Source organism: Bactrocera neohumeralis, chromosome 5 (assembly GCF_024586455.1).
Source record: "Bactrocera neohumeralis isolate Rockhampton chromosome 5, APGP_CSIRO_Bneo_wtdbg2-racon-allhic-juicebox.fasta_v2, whole genome shotgun sequence".
NCBI classification, from domain to species: domain Eukaryota; kingdom Metazoa; phylum Arthropoda; class Insecta; order Diptera; family Tephritidae; genus Bactrocera; species Bactrocera neohumeralis.
Window position 1 is genome coordinate 72,401,722 of NC_065922.1, and position 21,055 is coordinate 72,422,776.

At 25.2% G+C, this 21,055-nt stretch overlaps 1 protein-coding gene and 1 long non-coding RNA gene across 4 annotated transcripts in view; one reads left to right on the plus strand and one right to left on the minus strand.

The window, feature by feature from the left end:
* LOC126758223 (uncharacterized) overlaps window positions 1-1,637 on the plus strand; it is a 196,122-nt gene extending 194,485 nt beyond the window's left edge. Inside the window, exon 4 of the long non-coding RNA XR_007666832.1 lies at window positions 1,542-1,637. This is a non-coding gene — a long non-coding RNA (uncharacterized LOC126758223). The remainder of the gene's footprint in view (window positions 1-1,541) is intronic.
* Window positions 1-21,055, minus strand: part of LOC126758197 (high affinity cGMP-specific 3',5'-cyclic phosphodiesterase 9A) — a 210,456-nt gene that overhangs the window by 29,050 nt on the left and 160,351 nt on the right. For all 3 annotated transcript variants that reach the window (XM_050472315.1, XM_050472314.1, XM_050472313.1), the window contains exons 6-7: window positions 14,544-14,695; window positions 13,003-13,110 (exon numbers count right to left, since the gene is read on the minus strand). In XM_050472315.1, the coding sequence (XP_050328272.1) occupies window positions 13,003-13,110; window positions 14,544-14,695 (260 nt within the window). The remainder of the gene's footprint in view (window positions 1-13,002; window positions 13,111-14,543; window positions 14,696-21,055) is intronic.

The window sequence follows — 21,055 nt, forward strand, 5'->3', positions numbered from 1 at the left end:
GCTGGCGCCGAAATGTAGAGGATCTGCTGCTCCGCTTGTTGCCAGTTGCTGGTGACTAGTAAACGCCACAGAGATTGCACGCCGTAGCGGCGCAACTCCGCGCTTAAATATATGCCCCAGTTCAGGGTGTTGTTCGCGTCAATCGCCTCCCAATTGGGGTTCAGCACTGGCCACTCGCTTATGCGGCGTAACGCGTCGGTGTATGTGCGCAATGTGGCGGCTTCCACATTCAAATGTGAACGCCCGGTGTAGCTGTTTTCGCCCGTAACGCGCTCGACGCATGCATTGAAGAAACGCACTGCAACCTTTTCACTGCGCTGCAACGTTGTGCGCGCGTCCGTATGAAGCGCCTCTTGCTTTTCCAATAGATACGCCATTAATTGTTGTTTGTTGTCCGCTTTCACGGCGCTCAGTGTGTCATGTGCACCGCGCGCGCGCAATTGATATGGTGCACGCCAATTACCACATGCGTACTCATAGAAATCGTCGCAAGGCCACATTACGTCGTCCACATAAGCGTGCATGGTGTCCAGTTGACGCGGCCAATAATCTGCTGCGCAGACAGGCGGTGTACTTTTACCGCTACTGGGCGCGCTGGTGGGTGCAGGTGTTGCATCGCTGTGATCCACATTCGCGTACGTTGACGTGCGTTCATCCGTTGCCGCAGCGGTCGCGGCGTTGACGTCACTATTTACATAGCCCAGCAAGAGCAAGGTTAAGAGCATACGGGTAAACAACACGCGCCTACAAATGTTTCGCATTTTAATAGAACTGCTCAGTTTTGCGTACACTTTCACACTGAATTCACTGTGCGCGTTTTGAAAAAACGATTTAAAAGCGCTCTAACGCGTCGCCGAGCCATTGATAAGCGATTTCTACCGCTCTCATTGATTCTTTTGAGCGCGTCGTGCTTTCGCGAATTGTTTTGTTTTGTTTTGTGCTGACACAGCACAGAAAGAAGCTTATCGCCTAACCGTGGCTCGTGAGAATGCACAGATCACTTTCAGCTGATACGATTCACAATTTTATATTGTAGACATAATCAAGCCGACTATATGAAGCTATATGCTTTTTTTTATATAAATATAAATAGTAATAGCTAATGCTTTCTTATCGGAAATGCCGCGCTCTTGAATAGAAATTCTAATTGATATTGATCGGTATCTGTAGACTTTAAAAATAGATCTATATTTTATAGATCTACAATGTTATTGAGAAAATATGTATCTATATGTAGGTAGTAAGGTATTTATGTAGGGAAAAGGTAATAGAAATTTTAAGTGTTCTGGAAGCAGTAATTATTGCTGCCGGTTTCGCAAAACAAAAAATTGGGAAAATACGCAAATTTCTGTTTCAGACATAGTAATATTGTTTGCTGCTATAGGAAAATATTTAAAATTAGCAAACTATCAAATATTGTTAAGAAACTCTAAAATGTTTAATATTTTACTTAAAGTATAAATTAACTTAAAACTAAGAAATATAAATATTAAAATTTTAATGCAATGATGATGATATAAAATTATTATTTTTCTTTTCAGCGGAAGGTGCGACCTCGGAGGGGGAAAAGATAAATGCGATCAAATAGAAGAAAATATAATAAAGCAAATATAACCATTGAGATGTAAATATAAAAAAATTTTTGAATAAAATAAAAAATATATTTGCAGAAGAAAATTTGAAGGTGTGTTTTTATGCAGATGAAGGATGATGAAGATGTGGTTAGAATTTGTAAATTAAAGAAACCTATAAAAAATGCTATTTGAATATTATTCTAAAACAGACATTATTATTTCAAAAGCATTTTTTGCATTAGAATAATGTTTGTTTTGTTATAAAAATGGTAATTGGATTACAATAGAAAATATATCAAAAAAAAAAACAATAAAAATAACAAAAAAAAAAAATTATAATATTAATAAAACAAATAAAAAATCGAATCTTAAAAATTATTATAATTATAAATAAAATAATAAAAAATGCGCAAATTGTAAAAGAAAACACAATTAATAAAAAATATAAAAGCATAAAAATAATAAAAAAGGTAAAAAGCCAGATCTTACAAAATTATTAAAAAAAATCAAAATTAATAATAAAAAAAATTAAAAAAAAAATAAAAATAAGAAAAACGACAACAAAAAATTCATTACAAAAAAACTGAAAAATAAATAAAAAATAAAAATAATAAAAAAGGAAAAGAAACCAAATATTAAAAAATTAACTAAGATTACACATAAATGAAAATTATAAAAGAAAAACAAATAATAAGGAAACAAAAACGTAAAAATTATAAAATTAATAAAAAAATATGTACTCAAAAAAAATTAAAAAAAAACAACAAAAATTATTATATTATAAAAAAATTATCAAAAAAAAAATAAAAAATAACAAAATAAAAATAGTAAAATTAAAAATCAAATATTAAAAGATTAACAAATAAACATAAATGACAAAAAAAAAACAAAAATTAAAAAAAATAAATAAATAATAAATAATAAAAAATTTTCAAAAAACAAAACAACAATAACAATATATAACAAAAAAATTATAATAACAAAAAAGTTAAAAAATCGAATAAAAAATAAAAAGCAAAAACGTGTCTAATATAAAAAAATATAAAATAAAGGTTAAAAAATCATATCTTATAAAATTAATTTAAAAAATGAAAATTTATAATAAAAATAAAAATTTAAAAAAATAATAAAACTAATCAAAAAATTGTCTAAAAACGAAAAAAAACAGCAAAAAAAAGGTCTAATAAGAAATGAATAAGAAATAAAAAATTATAATAACAAAGGAAAAAATCAAATATTACAAACTTTATATAAGAAATAAAGAATTTGTGAAAATTATGAAAGAAAAACCAAATAATAAAACAAAAACCAAAAAGTAGCTAATGTAAAATTAATAAAAATGCTAAAAAAAATATTTTAAAAAAAATATTTAAAAAAATTAAATAAACAAAACTGCAATAAATTTTTTTTATAGTATTATCAAAAATTTATGAAAAATACAAAAACCAAAATGACTATAAAAAACATAAGAATTAAAACAACAAAACAATAAAACAGGTAAAAAAAAATTATACTAAAATCTAAAAACCCAAAACAACCACATTATAAGAGATTTATGAAAAAAAAAAATAAAATAAAAAATAATAAAAAAATTATTATAATAACAAAAAAGGTTAAAAACGAAAATTTTACAAAATTAATTAAAGTAAATAATAAAAAAGATTGTAAAATTATAAAAGAGTAAAAGTAAAAGAGTAAAAAAAATCAATTTGAGATAAATTGAATGAAACTACGATAAATAACCCAATTTAAAAATGTAGAGCTAAAAATATTATAAAAGTAAGTTTTCTCGAAACACATTAATAAATTTTAACTTAAGATAAAATATTTTTTTTTAATTTTAATTTAATTTCAAAATATATTTTTTTCTTTTTTACTTAAAAAAAATTATAAACGAAAAAAGCAAACGTTTAAAAGTCAAAATTTTTAAATAAAAAATCTGAAAATATTAAAAAAAAAACTATTTACTACTTTACAAAAAATTAAAAAAAAAAATAATAAAACCGAGTGCGAATATGATAATAAGAACAATATTTAAATTTATTCGAAATATTATTAAATAATTTACCGCGACAAAAATGTTTGATAACGTGGGCGTGTTAAGGTTTCATTTCGTTTAAAATGCAATACTTTTACTATTACAAAAAAAAAAAAACTGTTTAGTGCAAGTAAGCTTATTGTGAAGTACATTGAAATTGTGAATGCAGGAAAAAATGTTTCTCTTATCAAAGTAATATGTATTATATGGAAATATGAGAAATATATATTTTTTTTGTAAAAAAAAAGGAATTTTTTTTTTCACTAGTACTTGGCTTGCATATATGTATGTATACATATTTGTTTTTCGTTTTGAGTAAAAACATATTTTTCTTTATTAGCAAAAAAAAATTTTCGCAGAAAACAGTATAATTAGCTATGTTACAATTGTACTGCTATTGTGAAAGACGATTTTGAATTTTTTTAATACTTTTCTGGATTTTTACTTCCAGATTTAACATATCAACTGCTGGTACTACATTAATCAAACAAAAAACTAAAAAATAACACAATACAAAAATATACACACGCACTACTCAGGCGAGACGTCATTGTAAATTAATATAGCATACATTTAGGATGCATTATTAAAGGCAAAAACCACAGCTTGAAAATGATTTACGCACACACACACATAAATGCATACATATTACATTGCGGTATTTATTTGCCCACACACACACACTGCAACACCTATTGTCACACACCCGGCTAAGTATTACCGTTAAATGAGCATATAAATATTAATTAAGTCGCACTTTTAACGCTTGCATTATCAAAATAAATGAATTTCGGTTAGTCAGACATTTTTAGGCTGATTAATGAATATATTCATTAATATTATTATTGTAAATTTTTGGCTGCATTTTGTCAAACTTGATTTCAACTGCTAATTGCTACGAAATTGTTGGATTATTGAAATTCCATAAGCGTGTGCCACCCAAATGACTATAATTGTGAGTCTGTGAATGCGTGTGTATGCGCTTGTGGATGGCTTGCATATAATTTTATAGACCAGCATATTTAGTTAATTAAATTACCGTTATTTGTTTGGCATTATTTTTGCATTTTGCCTGCGCTTTTAATGCGCCAAATGCTCGCAGCTTAAATGCCCAATATTTGCACTAAATAGTTACATTTAATTAATTGCATTGAAAGTGCTCAAAAATTTATAAAATATGTGTGTGTGTGTGGGTGTGTGTGACAACTTTTTGGCTGGCAAATAGTGAGTCGTGTGGTTATTAAAAATATTTCAGTTAAAATTAATGTCAATAACTTAAATACACGTATTTCTGCGTAAATATATGTATGTATGTATGTATATACATGCATATAAAAAAAATTTGAAAAAATTAAATTTTAATTTTAAATAAAATGGTAAATAAAAAATGTTTATTTAATACATAAACTAAAAACTTTTGGTTATTTGTTCACAAATTTTTTTTGGTGAGGCGATTTCTGTTTAAATATTTAACTTCCAAATTAAAAAAATCTAAAATTAATTAAAAAATAAAAGTAAAAAAAAATTAAAAATTAATTAAAAATTAATTAAAAACAAAAAATTTACACAAAGCTTAAAAAATTATAATAAAAAATAAAATAAAATAATTTAAAAAAGAAACCTAAAAAATAAAAATTAAAAAAGGTAAAATAAATAATAAAAACTAATTTAAAAAACCTTAAAAAGTTAAAAAAAAAAATAAAAAATAAATAAAAAATATTAAAAAAATTGCTCAAATTTAATTTTTAAAACGCAAAATCATATAACAATTTATTAAACTATTTACTATATAAAAATGTTGAAGGCCCAGCCACACAACTTTAACAAAAATTATTTTACGCACATCCATTGCAAGCAAAAACAAAAAAACTACCATAAATTAAAACCAGCAGTTGGTTTAATAAAACTTAATAATATTAAAATGTTAAATAAAAATTAAAATAATTAAGGATACAATTAAAAAAAGTATCTAAATTATAACTTTAAATGAAAAAATAAAATTAAAGCCTAAAATAAAGGAAATTAAAAGAATTAAAAGAACAAAAAGGCTACAAAAAAATTACAAAATTCAACATAAAAATTAAATAAAAACAAAAAAAATTATTTTTAATTAAATTAAATTGTAAGAAAGAGAAAATTGAATAAAATAATTTAAAAAAATTAAAATATTTATTTCAGCACAAACATTTAATATATGAAATTTTTTAAGCCTTTGAAATGAATTAGCGAAAAAAGCGAAATAAAATATTATAATAAACAGAAATAATAAAATAAAAAATTTTAAGAAAATAAATACAAATAAAAAAGCTATTGAAATAATAACACGTAATAATACAAAAAAATGTGAAATAAATATTTAAATAATTAAGGAAAAAACTAAATATTTATATTTAACTTTAATGAATAATTACAAGTAATAATTAAATAAAAAAATTAAAGAGAACCAACAGAAATAAAAAAGCAAACCAAAATTGTAACAAGTACACCGACAAAAAAAAACGAAAACATTACAAAACAAAAAAAAATTAAAAAATCCAAAAATTAGAATAGTCAAAAAAAAAAATAAAGCCAAATAAATTAAAAAAAAAAATAAAGCAAAATAAATTTAAAAAAAAATGTATCAAAAAAAAGAGTAAAAAAAGAATACAAAACTTTGGAACAAGAATTGGAAAAAAATAACAAATTAACAAAAAAAAGAATGCAAAAATTAAGATAACAAAAAAAAAATTATATTATATATTTAATAAATAAAAAAAAATGAAATAAAAATAAATTTAAAAAACAAGGTAAGCAAAAAAAATTTAATTAAAAAAAAAATCAGAATAAAAAATTTTACAAAACTTAAAATAAAAAATTAGAAAAAATAAGAAAATAAAAAAAATAGAATAATCAAAAATAATTAAAAAAAAACAAAAATTAAAAAAAAAAAAAAAAAAAAATAAAAAAAAAAAAAAAAAAAAAAAAAAAAAAAAAAAAAAAAAAAACAAAAAAAAAAAAAAAAAAAAAAAAATAAAAAATAAAAAAAAAACTATAATCTTTGAATAAAGAAATGGGAAAAATAAAAAAATTAATACAAAAAAACAAAACCAGAAAAAAATTAGATTATATTAATTAAAAATAATAAATTTAAAAAAATGAAATAAAAATAAATTAAAAAACAAGGAAAGCAAAAAAATATGAAAAAACAAAAAAGAATAAAAAATATTACAAAACTTAAATCAAAAATTAAAAAAAAAATAAAAAAAGATAAAATTAAATTAAAAAAAAATAAAACACTGAGAAAACAAAAAAAATTATCAAAAAACTAAAAAAGAGTAAAGAAGAATACAAAACTTTGAATAAAGAATTGAAAAACCAAATAAAAGCAAAAAAGAATACAAAAATTAAGATAACCAGAAAAAAATAAAATAGATTATATTAATTAAAAATAATAAATAAAAAAAAAATTATATAAATTAATAAAACAAGGAAAGCAAAAAAAATATGAAAAAAACAAAAAAGTGTAAAAAAGTTTACAAAACTTTAAATAAAAAATTAGAAAAAATAAAAAAAGATAAAATACAAATCCAAAATAAGAATAACCAAAAAAAGTTAAAGCCAAATAAATTAAAAAAAAAAATAAATAAAAACAACAAGAAAAACAAAAAAAAAATTATCAAAAAACAAAAAAAAAGAAAACAAAACTTTAAATAAAGAATTGGAAAAAAATTACAAAATAAACAAAAAAAGCAAGAAAATAAAAAATAAACCAAAAGTTAGAATAGTCAAAAAAATGAAATCAAAATAATCAAAAAAAATAAAGCAAAATAAATAAAATATTGAAATAAATTAATAAAAAAAAGAAAGCAAAAGAAAAATTAAAGAAAAAAAATAATACAAGTTTACAAAACTTTAAATAAAGGATTAGAAAAAATAACGAAATAAAAAAAAAACAAAAGATAAAAAAAATAAACCTCTAATTTTTTAATAATTTTTCAGAAAACATAAAACAAAATATATTTAAAAAAATAGCAAGGAAACCACCAAAAAATAGAAGAAAACGCATGCAACATTACATAATTTTATGTAAAGAATTAGAAATAAATAAATAAAAACCAAAAACAAAAACCAAAAGGTAGAATGAACCAAAAAACAAAGCAGAAAAAGGTAAAAAGTAAAAAATATAATAAAATAAACCGAAAAAATTAAAAAAAAAAACTAAAGATATTTATTTTAGCAAAAACATTTAATCTATGAACATATTAACGCCTTTGAAATTAATTTGCGAGCAAAACAAACAACAACATATGAGAGTAAAACAAATTATAGAACTGTACTAGTTTGTACTAAAAAGTAAACAAAATGAGAAATATACGTATAATTCGTAATAAATTAAAAAATAAATTAATAAATAATAAAACCAGAGAAAAAAATAAAGTAAAAATTAAAAAGCAAAAAAAAAAATACAAAACAAAAAAATTGTAAAAAAAAAATTTCGAAGTGAATAATTCTAAAAAAAATAATAAAAAAAAATAATAAATAAAGTAAAAACATATAAAAAATTTTAGGAAACACCTAAAAACCAAAAAAAAATATATCATTGATTAACAAATTGAATATTTTTTAGTAAACAAAATGCAAATTAAATAACTATTAATAATTGAAAAAGAAATTTAAAATAACAAAAAATTAAAAAAAATCATAAAAAAATAAACAAAAAATAAAATTATAAAAAAAATAAAAATTCCGAAATGAATAATTCTTATAAAATAATTAAACAAAAATTTTAAACAAAAAAATTAAAAATAATAAAAATAAAAAAATTAAAAGAAACACCTTAAAGGTTAAAAGGTTAAAATTAATGACTATAAAAAAATAACTTAGAAAAAAAAACACATCAAATTAGATTAAAAATAAAAATAATGAAAAAATTATTTCCATTGGCAAGTTACTCTATACACGATTCATAATAATAACATGTTTTCATAAAATTAAAACTAAAAAGTATGAAAATTTGAAAGAATCCAAAAAATTGAAAAACAAAAATTGAATAAAACAAATTATGAATCAAAAGAGAGCTTGCATTCATTTTCTGCAATAATTCGAATTGAAGTAGCGAACCATACATTACTACATACATACATACGTAATATAATGCATTCACACATAACTACGTATGAGATTTATTATAAATTGAAGCAAAAACTGAGTTTCAGGTCACCCCAACCACGCCCGAATATTAACGTTAGATATGCTATACGTATTTACGTACATATGACTGTATATGTATGTATGTGTGTCTGCCTCAAAATTTTACGTTACGCTACCACGGGCTGGATCATTTGTGGTGGCCACGCAGATAACAGCTGCAAGCCTGAATAAAATGCATTTACACTTATACACCGGCCATTTCTTTATAAGAATGTGTATGTGTGTGTGTCTATAAATAGATATGTATCTGACAGCTGCAAATTAGTAGCTGTCACAGTTGCAACATAAAATTTTGTCTTTATGGCAGCTGCATTTTTATCAGTTGAGCATTTAAAGCGCCTGAGGATATGCTACGGATGGTTGGACGCGACGTCAAAGTAAATTTGAGAATGTATATGTACATGCATTGACATATGTGTGTTGACGTATACAAATACATATAGGAGTATATGTATATGTAGTTATATACAAAAATATATACATATGTATATAATATACAAATACATATATATTTGTACAAAACCATCAAATTATTTCCCTTCCTGCAGCAAGCCAAATAATTTCGAGCAAATATGTTTGTATACACATACATGTTATATAATGCTAATATGTGCATGTGTGTGTATTAGCTTTTCAGCACTGTCAACTTCAATATAATAGCAATAGCATATATTTAGGCGCTGTTGGCTGGCACCACGCAAATAGAGTTATAAAATTTTGTCATAATTTGTACGAAATTTGATTAAATAGCTAATTTATGACGAGCGAATTGCTTGTGTCCAAACGCAGCGCAATGACGGCGTGTGGCATCCACATGGCAAGGCATAAATATTGGCTTTATTAGTGGACATATTTTTGGTAATTCACCAACGCAACGAACACACAGTCACATACACACACACGCACATATGAATGTAAAGGATGGATTTGTATTTTTTTTTTGGACTGAAAATATCCGCACAGATAACCGTTATCATATTGAAGCATTAAGGGGGGAGCCTGCTTTAGAAGCTTCAAAAAATCGATTATTTTTTTCCGCTTAAATATCTTTAAAACTAATCTAAAAATATATCCAAAGTTTTAGATGGGAATTCGAAATATTTTCGAAGCTAGAAGGGAAATAGTGACCGAGCGTTTAGCAGATATATGAGCGCTTGGGCAAAAAGCGAAAACTTTTACGCGATTTTTCTGAATTGGCGGAAAAGAAGAAAAAGAAAATAGAATTGGGGCAAAGTTTATTATCTTTGGCATTAAATTATCTTCTATTTAAACTAAAAAAACTAAGAAAAGTGAAGTTTGAACATATTTTTAAACAACATAAAATAAATTTTTTTGGTCAAAAAACACTTTTTTTTTAATTTTTGAAATTTTTTTTTTAATTTTACACTCTTTAGGAATTTTTTTTAGCTTAACTAGAAGATATGAATCTCTTTGAATTTTTTGTTTCCGATAGAAATTGCGACCAGCATCCTGCCCGCCGTTCGACAAATGCACATGCGAGTTGCATCGGACAATTGCTTCCTAAAGGCAGAACATCACAGATTTTGTATCCAAAAAATGTGTGAATGATGTTTAAATATAGTATAACTATATATATAATATTTCTCTCCCTCCCGAAGAAATCTTCAAAAAAATCGATTTTTTGAAGCCTCTAAAGCAGGCCTTCCTCCTTAAACGCGACTTTATAAAAATTGAAGTTATTTGGGTGCATTTCGGTTAAATTTTTATTTATGGGACTATACCTTACAGAAATGCTCCCAATTTTAGGATTTGAAATTTTATGCGATCCTCACAAATGAGAGATCAAACACACTTCTCCTTCACTAATTTTCTAAAAACCAATGGAACGCGGAGTTGAAAAACTAACAGGAAAGTTATGATTCCATACACAGTAAGGGTTGTTCTTTTTACAATAGAGGGGGGGAGAAAGAGACAGAAGATTGAGAGAGAAAGACAGAGATAAAGAGAGGAAGGAAGAGACGGAAAGATAGAGAGATAAATAGAGGGAGAGCGATAGAGGGAGAGAGAGAAAGAGACAGCAAGAGTGAGAGAGAGCCAGAGGGAGAAGGAACACATTTTTCCTGTTTCAAATTCAAAACCATTAAAGAAGCTTGTGGAAGGAAGTCTGGTGGTGATGCCAGTTGGTCATCTCCTAATGATAGCCGCACTTTCAGCGATAGCAATCTGCACTTTGACATAGGTGATATATATATATATGATAAGCGTTTTCGATATCATTAAGTTTCGAGAGTTCGCATAGTCTATAAACCTCACCTATGTCTATGTGTGGTAAGTATAAGTTACTGTTAGAGAAAATGAGGCTACCACCAAGAGACGACTCACTGACGAACTATAAAAGAGGAGTCCCTCTTCCAAACTTAATTGGTAAGTAGAGTAAGTAAGTAATTACAGGTACTTAAAAAAAGAAGTGCGAAGACTGACGATATAACATAAAACAGGATATTTCAGAGTTATTCATGAACTAGAGAGAACTAATCTGAGATGATTACTACCAAAGGAAGTAAATTAACAAACCTGGTTAAACTATCTACGGTCACATAGCATATAAATTTCTTTCCAAGCTTACTAATTCCAGAGAGCTCATTCTGCAAGGGGATGACTCACTGAATACCTATAAAATATTGGTTTTTACTTTTAAAATTGGTAAGTGGGTAACTATAACAGAAAGTTATAGGAGAAAGAGGATATAAGAGGATAGTTAAAACTAACTAAAATGGTATAATATTTTTCCCAAGCACTGATTCCATTGGACTCATTCTGCATTACTGTATGGCCTTAGCATTCTCTCCATTTTGTCATTTATTCGGATCTGCTGCACACATTTTGCTGACTACCTAGCAAGCTTTTCATTGTTTTGATTATAAAAACAGAGGTTTGAAGATTATCGACTTTTATATCGAAGAAAATGGGAAGTAAATATAGTCTGAATATCTATTTACGATCTATTTAAGGGCTTAGTTCGGCAACATATAATTGCTTATACATATGTACATATATAAAAAATTGAAGGTCTGGGAATTTAACTAAACTGGAAAAATACTTGTTAGGATTTTGAAGTTTATCAAAGATATAATTTTGCGAAATGCTGTCGAGTGGACAGTTCTGGAGATATGACAACACTTCGGATTTCACCCGGTTAGTTGACACCGCTCTTGTGAAAAAAGTGCAGCTTTATGTCTCTCAATTAAATTTGAATGGAATACAATATTGGAAGTTGTCACTTCGAGAATGTTAAAATGGAGAACTGCGAATTAATGACAAACATGGTTTTATATTAGAAAATCTATTTAATTTTCTGTGGGAAGCTGTGGAACCTCATATGAATCGGTACTAAGTTTTGAGGCTTGTATGGTTGGCTATTCGATCTTGGAAGGCAGTATACTTTTGTATTAATTGTACTCTTCTTCCGAACGATCCGATGCCTACTCAGCCAGGCGCCAGGGAATGGAGCTATCGGGTACTTAATCTTGAACGTAAGGGTCAGTCAGAAGGCATAATAGACCATAAGTGGCAGTGCAATCCTCACTTATTTATCTAGGGTCAGCTATAACTTGGTTCGAATATTATAAGCCCGACATTCACAACGAAATTCTACCAGAATAAACTATGTGAGAAAAGAATATGTACCAAGCATCGAAGAGAGGTCTAACAGCAGTTCTATTGCCAAAATAGAGGATTAAGAATTCGGATTATATTAGTAAAAATGTATTGACTGACTCTGAATGAAATAAAAATAGGTCAAACTCAGTTGAATAACCCTGTATATATAGCATCAAGAGTACGCATGAAATATACAGCCCACACTACAGAGTTTGAGCAATATAATGAAATTTGCGTAAACGAAACTTTACACCTCAACTGCAACGCCTCACACTCACTACACGCAACAAGAGCGCACTGAAAATGATAACCCAAAAATAAATTTCAACTCTTGCAAAATTCATGACCGGGAAAATAAATGATAAACTTTTGCACGCACACAACAAAAACACCACACACACAAGCACACATATAAACTGCAGCGCAGCAAGGACTTGGCATATTCAATTTTGGCTTTAAAATTAAAATATTCACTTTTAAGTTTGTCTTTGAGTTGTACGAGCAACGAGAGAAATCGAGTTAAATATTTTCGTTCACTTTTTTGTTTTAAAAATTTATGCTTTGCATTTTCGTACTCACTTGAATGTGTCGCTGCTGAAATTTTTGAAGATATTACACTCAGGATGCTCCAGTAAGCGGAATGCTATTGAACAATGATGATTTTCCAGCGGCGAAATGTCATTATATCTGCAAGTAGAAACAAACAGTGTGGTTGAAAATAAATGGATTACGCCATAAAGTGGTGAGTGGAGACGGAAGAGCGTCAGAGTGGGGTAGTGGCAGCCACATGCAGCGCTTGTTGCAAGTCAAATGTAAAACTCTTGTAGCAACAAAGCACAATATACTCGTACACATACATATGCATATTTATTGGTTATAATGCAGCTGCCAATCACTGCGAACGCGACAAGGAATGAATTAACGTTGATGCGCCACGAGGTAGGCTATGCAATTGAAGAAATGCAATGCACGTGCACATTGTGTGTATTTGTATATACATACATACATACATACATACATACTACATGTATAATATACATATTATGTAACATGTGTATATATATGTACATATCTAAATAAAATGTCTAATATACAACTTTTTTTAATATTAATTTTTACAAATCTAAATTTTTCAATTCTTCGAAATTCGTTGTTTTAATGAAGTTTTCATACTCAATTTTTTTTTCATTTCAAAACTTTTTTAATTTTTTTTTTTTTCAAATTTATTTTATTTTTTTTTAATTTTAATTAACTTTTTTTTACTTTTTTTTACTTTTTATATCTAAGTTATAAATTTCTCTAATTTTAAAATTATTTTAAATAGTCAAAAATGTTGTTTTCCAATTCTTAAACTTTTTAAATCAAGTGTTTTGAATATTAAATTTTTTTTTTTAATTTTAAGACGATTTTCATTAATTTTGTTGCATACGTACATACAATTTTATTTTATATTACTATTTTTATTTAAATAAAATAGAAATTTTAAATGATTATTCTAAAAAAAATTAAAGAAAAAATAATTAATTAAAATTAAAAAAAAAATTAATTAAAATTAAATAAAATAAGAATTAAATAAAAAAAAAAAAACAATTAAAATTAAAAAAAATAATTAATTTTTAAATAAAATATTAACGTAAAAAAATAATTAAAATTAAAAAAATCTTTTAACTTTAATTGTTTATTATTTTTCTATTTTAATTTAAAATAATCATTTAAAATTTTTTTAGTTAATATAATACTTAAAAAAAATTAAATTTGAAAATTTTTTAAATTAATTTTCAAAGGATTTTCTTTTTAAGTTTCAGAAGTTTTTTTTTACAAATTTTTGATGTGTTTTAATATACGTACGTATGTACGTACGTACATAAAATTTGTTGTATTAGTTTTTTATAGTATTATTTTTTTTATAAATTTAAATTTTTTAATATAAATTATTTTTTAGTTTGTTATTGTAATATTAAAACTACATGTGTTGGTACACATCCAATCATTAACATATTTTTTTTTTTTAATATTCAAGTGTTTTTTGTAAGACTCAGGCCTTTTGAATAAATCACAAAAAAAAACAGTTCACCACCAAACCCGTCTCAGCCACTCAAGTACTATTTTGTATTACTCACCTGAGCGCCAATTCAGTGCGCGCATTTATCTGATAGATATTATTATAGCCGGGATGATCGAGATCATGACAAATGCAAGACACCAGCAGTATTAGACATTCAAGGTCGCCTAGTCGTTGCAACAAATTGGCTTGCCTGGTTATAGCGTACATCTGCAAAATAAGAAAAATCAAAGAACTAAGGTCAATAAAGAATAAGGAGATATGGATTTTAAAATTCAAAAATTTAAATTTTAAAAGTTCAACAATTAATTATTTAAAAAATAATAATTTTAAAAAAGTAAATAATAATTTTTTTAAAAATTAAAGAAAAAAAAGTAATTAATTACAAAAATAATAATTTTAAAATTTAAAAAATTAATCAATTAAAAATTAATTAATTAAAAATTAATAATTTTAAAAATTAATTAAAAAAAAAAATATTTTTTTTAATGTTTATTTCAAGAAATTTCTCTTCATTTCAGGTTCTTTTTTCACATAATTGTAAAGATATGAAATTATGGTGAAAATATGTCTCTATTTTTTTTTAAGATTTAAAAAATAAAAAATATAATAATTTTAAAAACTAAAAAAAAGTTTTAAAAAATTAAAAAGTTATTTAATTAAAAACAGTAGTTTGAAAAAGTAAAAAATTAATTAAACATAATGTTTTAAAAAATAATTAGATAAGAAATAATAATTTTAAAAATTCAATTAATTAAATTTTTTTTTAATTTTAATAAATAAATAAAATAATAATTTTCAGTATTAAAAATAAATATTTTTTTTAAAAATTAGGTAAAAATAATTTTGAAAATTAAAAAATTGATTAAATTAAAAATAATAATTTTAAAAATCAAAAATTTATTTGATTAAAAATAATGGTTTTCAAAACTAAAATATATATTTTCAGATAATTAAAAGGATATGACATTATAGTGATAATATAAATATTTCTTGTAAATATCAAATTTTTCCAAAACTTCAGGTTTAAAAAGAAAAAATTTTTTTTTTTTAAATTAGAAAAAAAATAATTTTGAAAATTAATTAAAAAATAATAAGAGAATAATTTTTAGTTTTAAGACTTTTTTCTTAATTTGTAATTTTAATTTAAAGCAACAAATTAACAAGTGGTGAGGAAAGTTCGGAAAAATTTCGTTTCGAGAAAAAGGCGTTTAAAGTTTCACTTATGCATATGTACATATGTATGTACATGTATGTACATATATGTTTGCATCTCCGAGCGGTCGCTCTTTAGAACGCTGCCATCCAAAAACTATTCAAGATACGACCTTCCTGATTTCACAGGATATTTATGGAAATATAAGCTATCGAAAAAGCGAATAAATAAATTTTTTTTTTGAAAGTGTCACACTGGTATAGCCCCCTAAGTCCTCGAATAAATGTTTATGAACTACCACTTATTGAACGATATTATAGTTAACCGGAAGATATGCCCTCAGCAAGAAGACTTAATTGGAATCGTGTTATATAAAAAGTAGGCACTGCGACGCCAAAGCTTACATCTCCCAGCTCCTTTAAAAGCTCCCTTAAGCAATTTTGAGTGCTTTTGAGGTCTTCAGTATGCAAGCACTGAAAATACTCAATGTATGTATGTGGAGAACTCTAATAAGATGCCTTATACATACGCATATAGAGGTATTTTTACTTAAGTTATCGAATGGAGCGGAGCGGAGAGACATGAAAACAATTAGTCCTCGAAAAAATTAAATTTTTCATCTCATTTCGAAAATTTTTATTTATTTTACTTAAAAAATCCACAATTATTTTGCCTTTAAAGCAAGGATCTTCAAGCAAGTTGCCGAATTTTCGGGTCGCTTTGGGCCTGCCACTTAAAAATATTCCAAATTAAATTAATTTTTGCCTACAGCAAGTAAACGGAAGATGAAGCGAGGCAACAACAACTCTCCAAAAACATTTATACACTTCAACTGGCGCTTTTTAAATCTTCCTCAGTCAAGTGCCAGCAATCTAAATGCAAATCAAGTTAAACTATTCGCAAACACAACTAAAAACGACCCATTTTACATATGTATGTGCGCACATCTCCAAACAATTTCCATAGGAGTATATGTGTGTGTGACTACCTAAGTAAACTGCGCTTTGTACATGCATATTGGCACATGTGTGTGTGTGAAGGCTTGCGTGCGAAGAAAGTTGTTTGAATATTGAAGAGTTGAGACAAGCAACTAAACTTTGCAAGGCGGCCGTGTGAAATTTGGGTGCTGCTGTCAATTGGCAGAAGTCTATCTACATTTGGGTGTGTATGTAGCTGATGTATTTTTGTGAGAGGAAGAGTTTATAAAGTGGATTCTCGAAGAGCTGAATTTTTTTTTAACTAACTCAAAAGAAACTAGTTAAAAACTGCTTCAAAAATGGATGAAAGGCAGTGAGTGAACTAGTTCAAAAGTGGTTGAAGAATAGTGAGTGAACTACGTACATAGTTCAAATCTAAACAGAAATCTAAGAAATGTCTATAGTTAAAGCTTGTCTCTCCCAAAAATTATTTAGTAAAGCTAATAAAAAACCTCAAACCATCTAAAAATTGGTAAGAAACTTTTTAAGCCTGCAGGCAAAATACGTAAAGATTCCATAAATATATGCCTCTAATACTAGTAAAGGCCTGTGAAGCTCGCTAGATATTAAAGAGTGAATATATGTTTACAAATACAGAAACTTCTTCTTTACTGGCGTAGACACCAAATAAAGAAACACATCGTCTAGTTGTGTCCCGGCTATCGACAATATCGCCAAGACCACTGCTCAAAACTCACCCAAAATTTATTGCTACGAACTACGCTAAATAAATAAAAAAAAAGGTGGCATCAACTCATCGCCGAAATTTTGTGGCACACTAACGAAGGACTAACTTTTGACAGTTAAATTTTCGCTTTTTGATTATTTTTTTAGTTTTTCGATTTATTACCCACACTCACTGCCATCTTCGGATATGTGAGCAGCTCTCGACGAAGCATTTAATTTAAAAACTTTGTGATAATAGAAATAATACTACACATATCTTAAAGCTCTGCGAGTGATATGAAATTTAAAGTTAGCCAAATTAAAACAGACTCAAGAAAGATATTTGAACACTATTTGAAATGTGTCGGAAAAAGCTTTTTACAGAAATTGTGTAATTGTTTATCAGATTTTGTCGTGAAATCAGACAAAATTACTAAGTCATTAATGAAAAACAAAAAATAATAATGTTTGTTATATATTGTATAACAATACTTAACGATACTAAATGATTAGTACCGAAATTTTGTGATGACGAAAATTTGGTTTCGGGATCAGTCAAAATATTATTTTTATTTTTTTTTTGGTTCCGTAAGTTCCGGATTGATACTAAAACGACGAGTCAAAATATTAGTCCCAAATTATTATATAGTAATCCACGATACAAATTGATTAATCCCGAATATTTGTGAACCCAAAAATTTGTTTTCGGGATTAGTCAAGGTATGACTATTTTTGATTAAGTTAGAAACTTTCGTTGGTCCTCTAAGTTCTTTATTGATATTAAAAAGTCAAAATATTAGTATTAAATTTTCGGGATCTTGAAAACTTGGTTTCGGGATTAGTCAAAATATATATTTTTTTATTAAACTTAAAAATTTTGTTGGTTCCGTAAATTAAGGTTTAGGGACGAGTAAAAATATTAATCCCGAAATATCGGGATCCCGAAAGTTTGGTTTCGGAATTAGTTTAAATATAGTTTTTTTGAATAAATTAAAAAAATTCGTTGGTGCCGTAATTTCGGTATTAATATTAAGCTTTGGAGACAAGACAAAATATCAGCATTTTAAATAAAACATAAAAAAATCGTACCGCTGAGTTACATATGTACATATGTATGTATGTATGTATATGTAAGTATCAGTAGACATAATAAAGGAACATGTTTTGAACATATTTAGAAAAAAAATTTAAAAAAAATTGTTAGTGATCTCAATGAGTGCTGCACAAAAATATCTTTAGAAAAATGCCTTCCTGATAGTTTGTAGCCTGCCAGTCTGGAGAAATGTCACAAACTACTAGATGGATTCACCGACTAACGGTGTTACCATATTCCCATATTCCAACTGATTCACAACCTGCCAAATACATCACCAGCTATTACAGCAACAAATCAACGAACACTTTTTTTTATACTTCTCTCACCTGTCTTTACACGCTTTCAGCGCTTGCTTCCCAATCAACTGTGTGCGGTCAGCACAATAAACACTTTGTGTGGCTTTTAATAAAAGCTGTGTGGGCAAAAAACCGCCAAACTTCGTTTTTATAGCGAAAAAAAATAAATGCTTTGTAGCGCACTTTCAGGCAGTTGTGGGTCAGTCAATCATATGAGTGACTAGGTAAGTTCGTTCGGTCATCGTCAACAACAATATTGTTGCAACATGTTGCGGTTGTGGTTGCATGTCAATATGCTTTTTTGTTTACTTGGTTGTTTTTGTTGTTGCCTTGTAACTTTATGGTGTAGGCAAAAACGCTTGAGAGCGGTGCATGCTGACCTTATAATACAGCACTTTTTTGTAATTATTATTATTTTTGCGAACATTTTCATAATAATTATTGTAAAATACGAAATTAAGAGATTATTGGTAATTATGAAACTAAATACAAATTACTATTTTGTTTTAAAAACAAGTTTCTAATTAAGTATTATTATTATTTTTTTTAATTAAAAAAAATTATTAAAAAAATCTTAAATATTAGAAAAAGAAACTATAACTTTTTCCCACCTTTTTAAAATATTAAAACAGAAATCCCAGGAATTTCAATTTCAAAATATTTCAACAAACAAAAAGAAATTCTAAAATATTCAATGTTTTAATTAAATTCTATGCCGCAATATATTTTTTACTTATTATGCACTCATTTATTTGTCCTCAATTTTTTTTTTTTAAAGTCTAAGTTCTAAATCTCAATGAATTTTTCACATTTTCTAACTCAAAATTTAAGGAATCTCAAAATATTTTCACGAAAATTTATTATTTTCAAAAAAAAACTAATATTTCGTAATATCATTAATATTTCTCAAAACAAAAAAAAAAATAATTCAATAAAAAAAATTAATTTAATAAAAAAAATTATAACAAAAAAAGTTAAATTAATTTAACAAAATTTTTTAAAAATTTATTATTTTCTAAAAAAAATTATATTTCCTAAAATCATTATAATTTCGCAAAAAAAAAATTTAATTAAAAAAAATATTATAACAAAAAAAAGTTATAAAAATTAAATTAAAATACTTTATACAAAAATATAAAAATATATAAAAAAAATTAAATTTCAATTTTTTTTTTTTAATTTTAAATTTAAATTCACAAAACATTAAATCAATTAATCTCAAAAGAATTTCCGAAATTTTTATATTTCCTGAAAAAATGCTATTTCTCACAAAAAAAAAATTAAATTTAATTAAAAAAAAATTATTCAAAATAATTTTATAAAAATTATAAAAAATAATTTTATAAAAATTATTTCAAAAATCTCAAAGATTTTCCCGAAAATTGTATATTGTATATTACATTTTACAAAGCATGTATATTTCTAAAAACAAAAATTAAATTATATTTAAAAAAATGTATACAAAAAAAGATTTATATTGCTTGAAATCAATATTTCGCAAAAAAAAAAAAATTATATAAATATATACAATAAAAAATTATATAAAACAAATTTTTAAAAATTAAATTAAAAATCTCAAAAAATTTTGCTGAAAATTTAATAAACATAATAAAAAAAACATTATTAAATAAGAAAAAACATTTATATTTCTTAAAATCACAAACAAAAACAAGTAAATTAAAAAATTTAAAAATTAAATTAAAACATTAAACAACAAAATTAAATTACAAAAATTTAATTTAAAAAGTTTTTTATTTTAATTTTGTTTATTTAATTTTCTAATTTTTTTAATTTAATTAAATTTAAAAAAATATTTTAATTTTTTTATTTAATTTTGATAAACACTTTTTTAAATTTAATTTTCCAATATAATTCAAATATTAAAAAATAATATTTAATTTAATTAACTAAAAATTTTTGGAATAAGTTAATATTTCATAATTACAAAATAAGAAATATTATTTAATTAAAGTGGCATGTTGTAAAAACTTGCGTTTGTTAAATAATAATTTTTCAAAAGCAATGTAACATACTTTAAAAATATTTTTTAAAATATTCAAATATTTTTTTAACTTTCCTAAATTTAGCCCTTATTTTTATGTTTAAAAAAAGTAAAATTTTCAGATTTATTGCAAATAATTACATTAAATTTAATTTTAATTTTTTTGTTATTAAATTTTTAAAATAACTTTTGCAAATTTGCAAATTAATTTATATTTTTTATATAAAAATATATTTTTGTTAGTTTGTAAATGTGTGATTAAATTTTTACTGAGTAAAAATAGTAATGTAATTTATTACTAGAAATGATTTAATAAAATTTTAAACACAAAATTGACAAGTACTTAACAACTTAAAGCCAAATTTTCGAATGTTGCC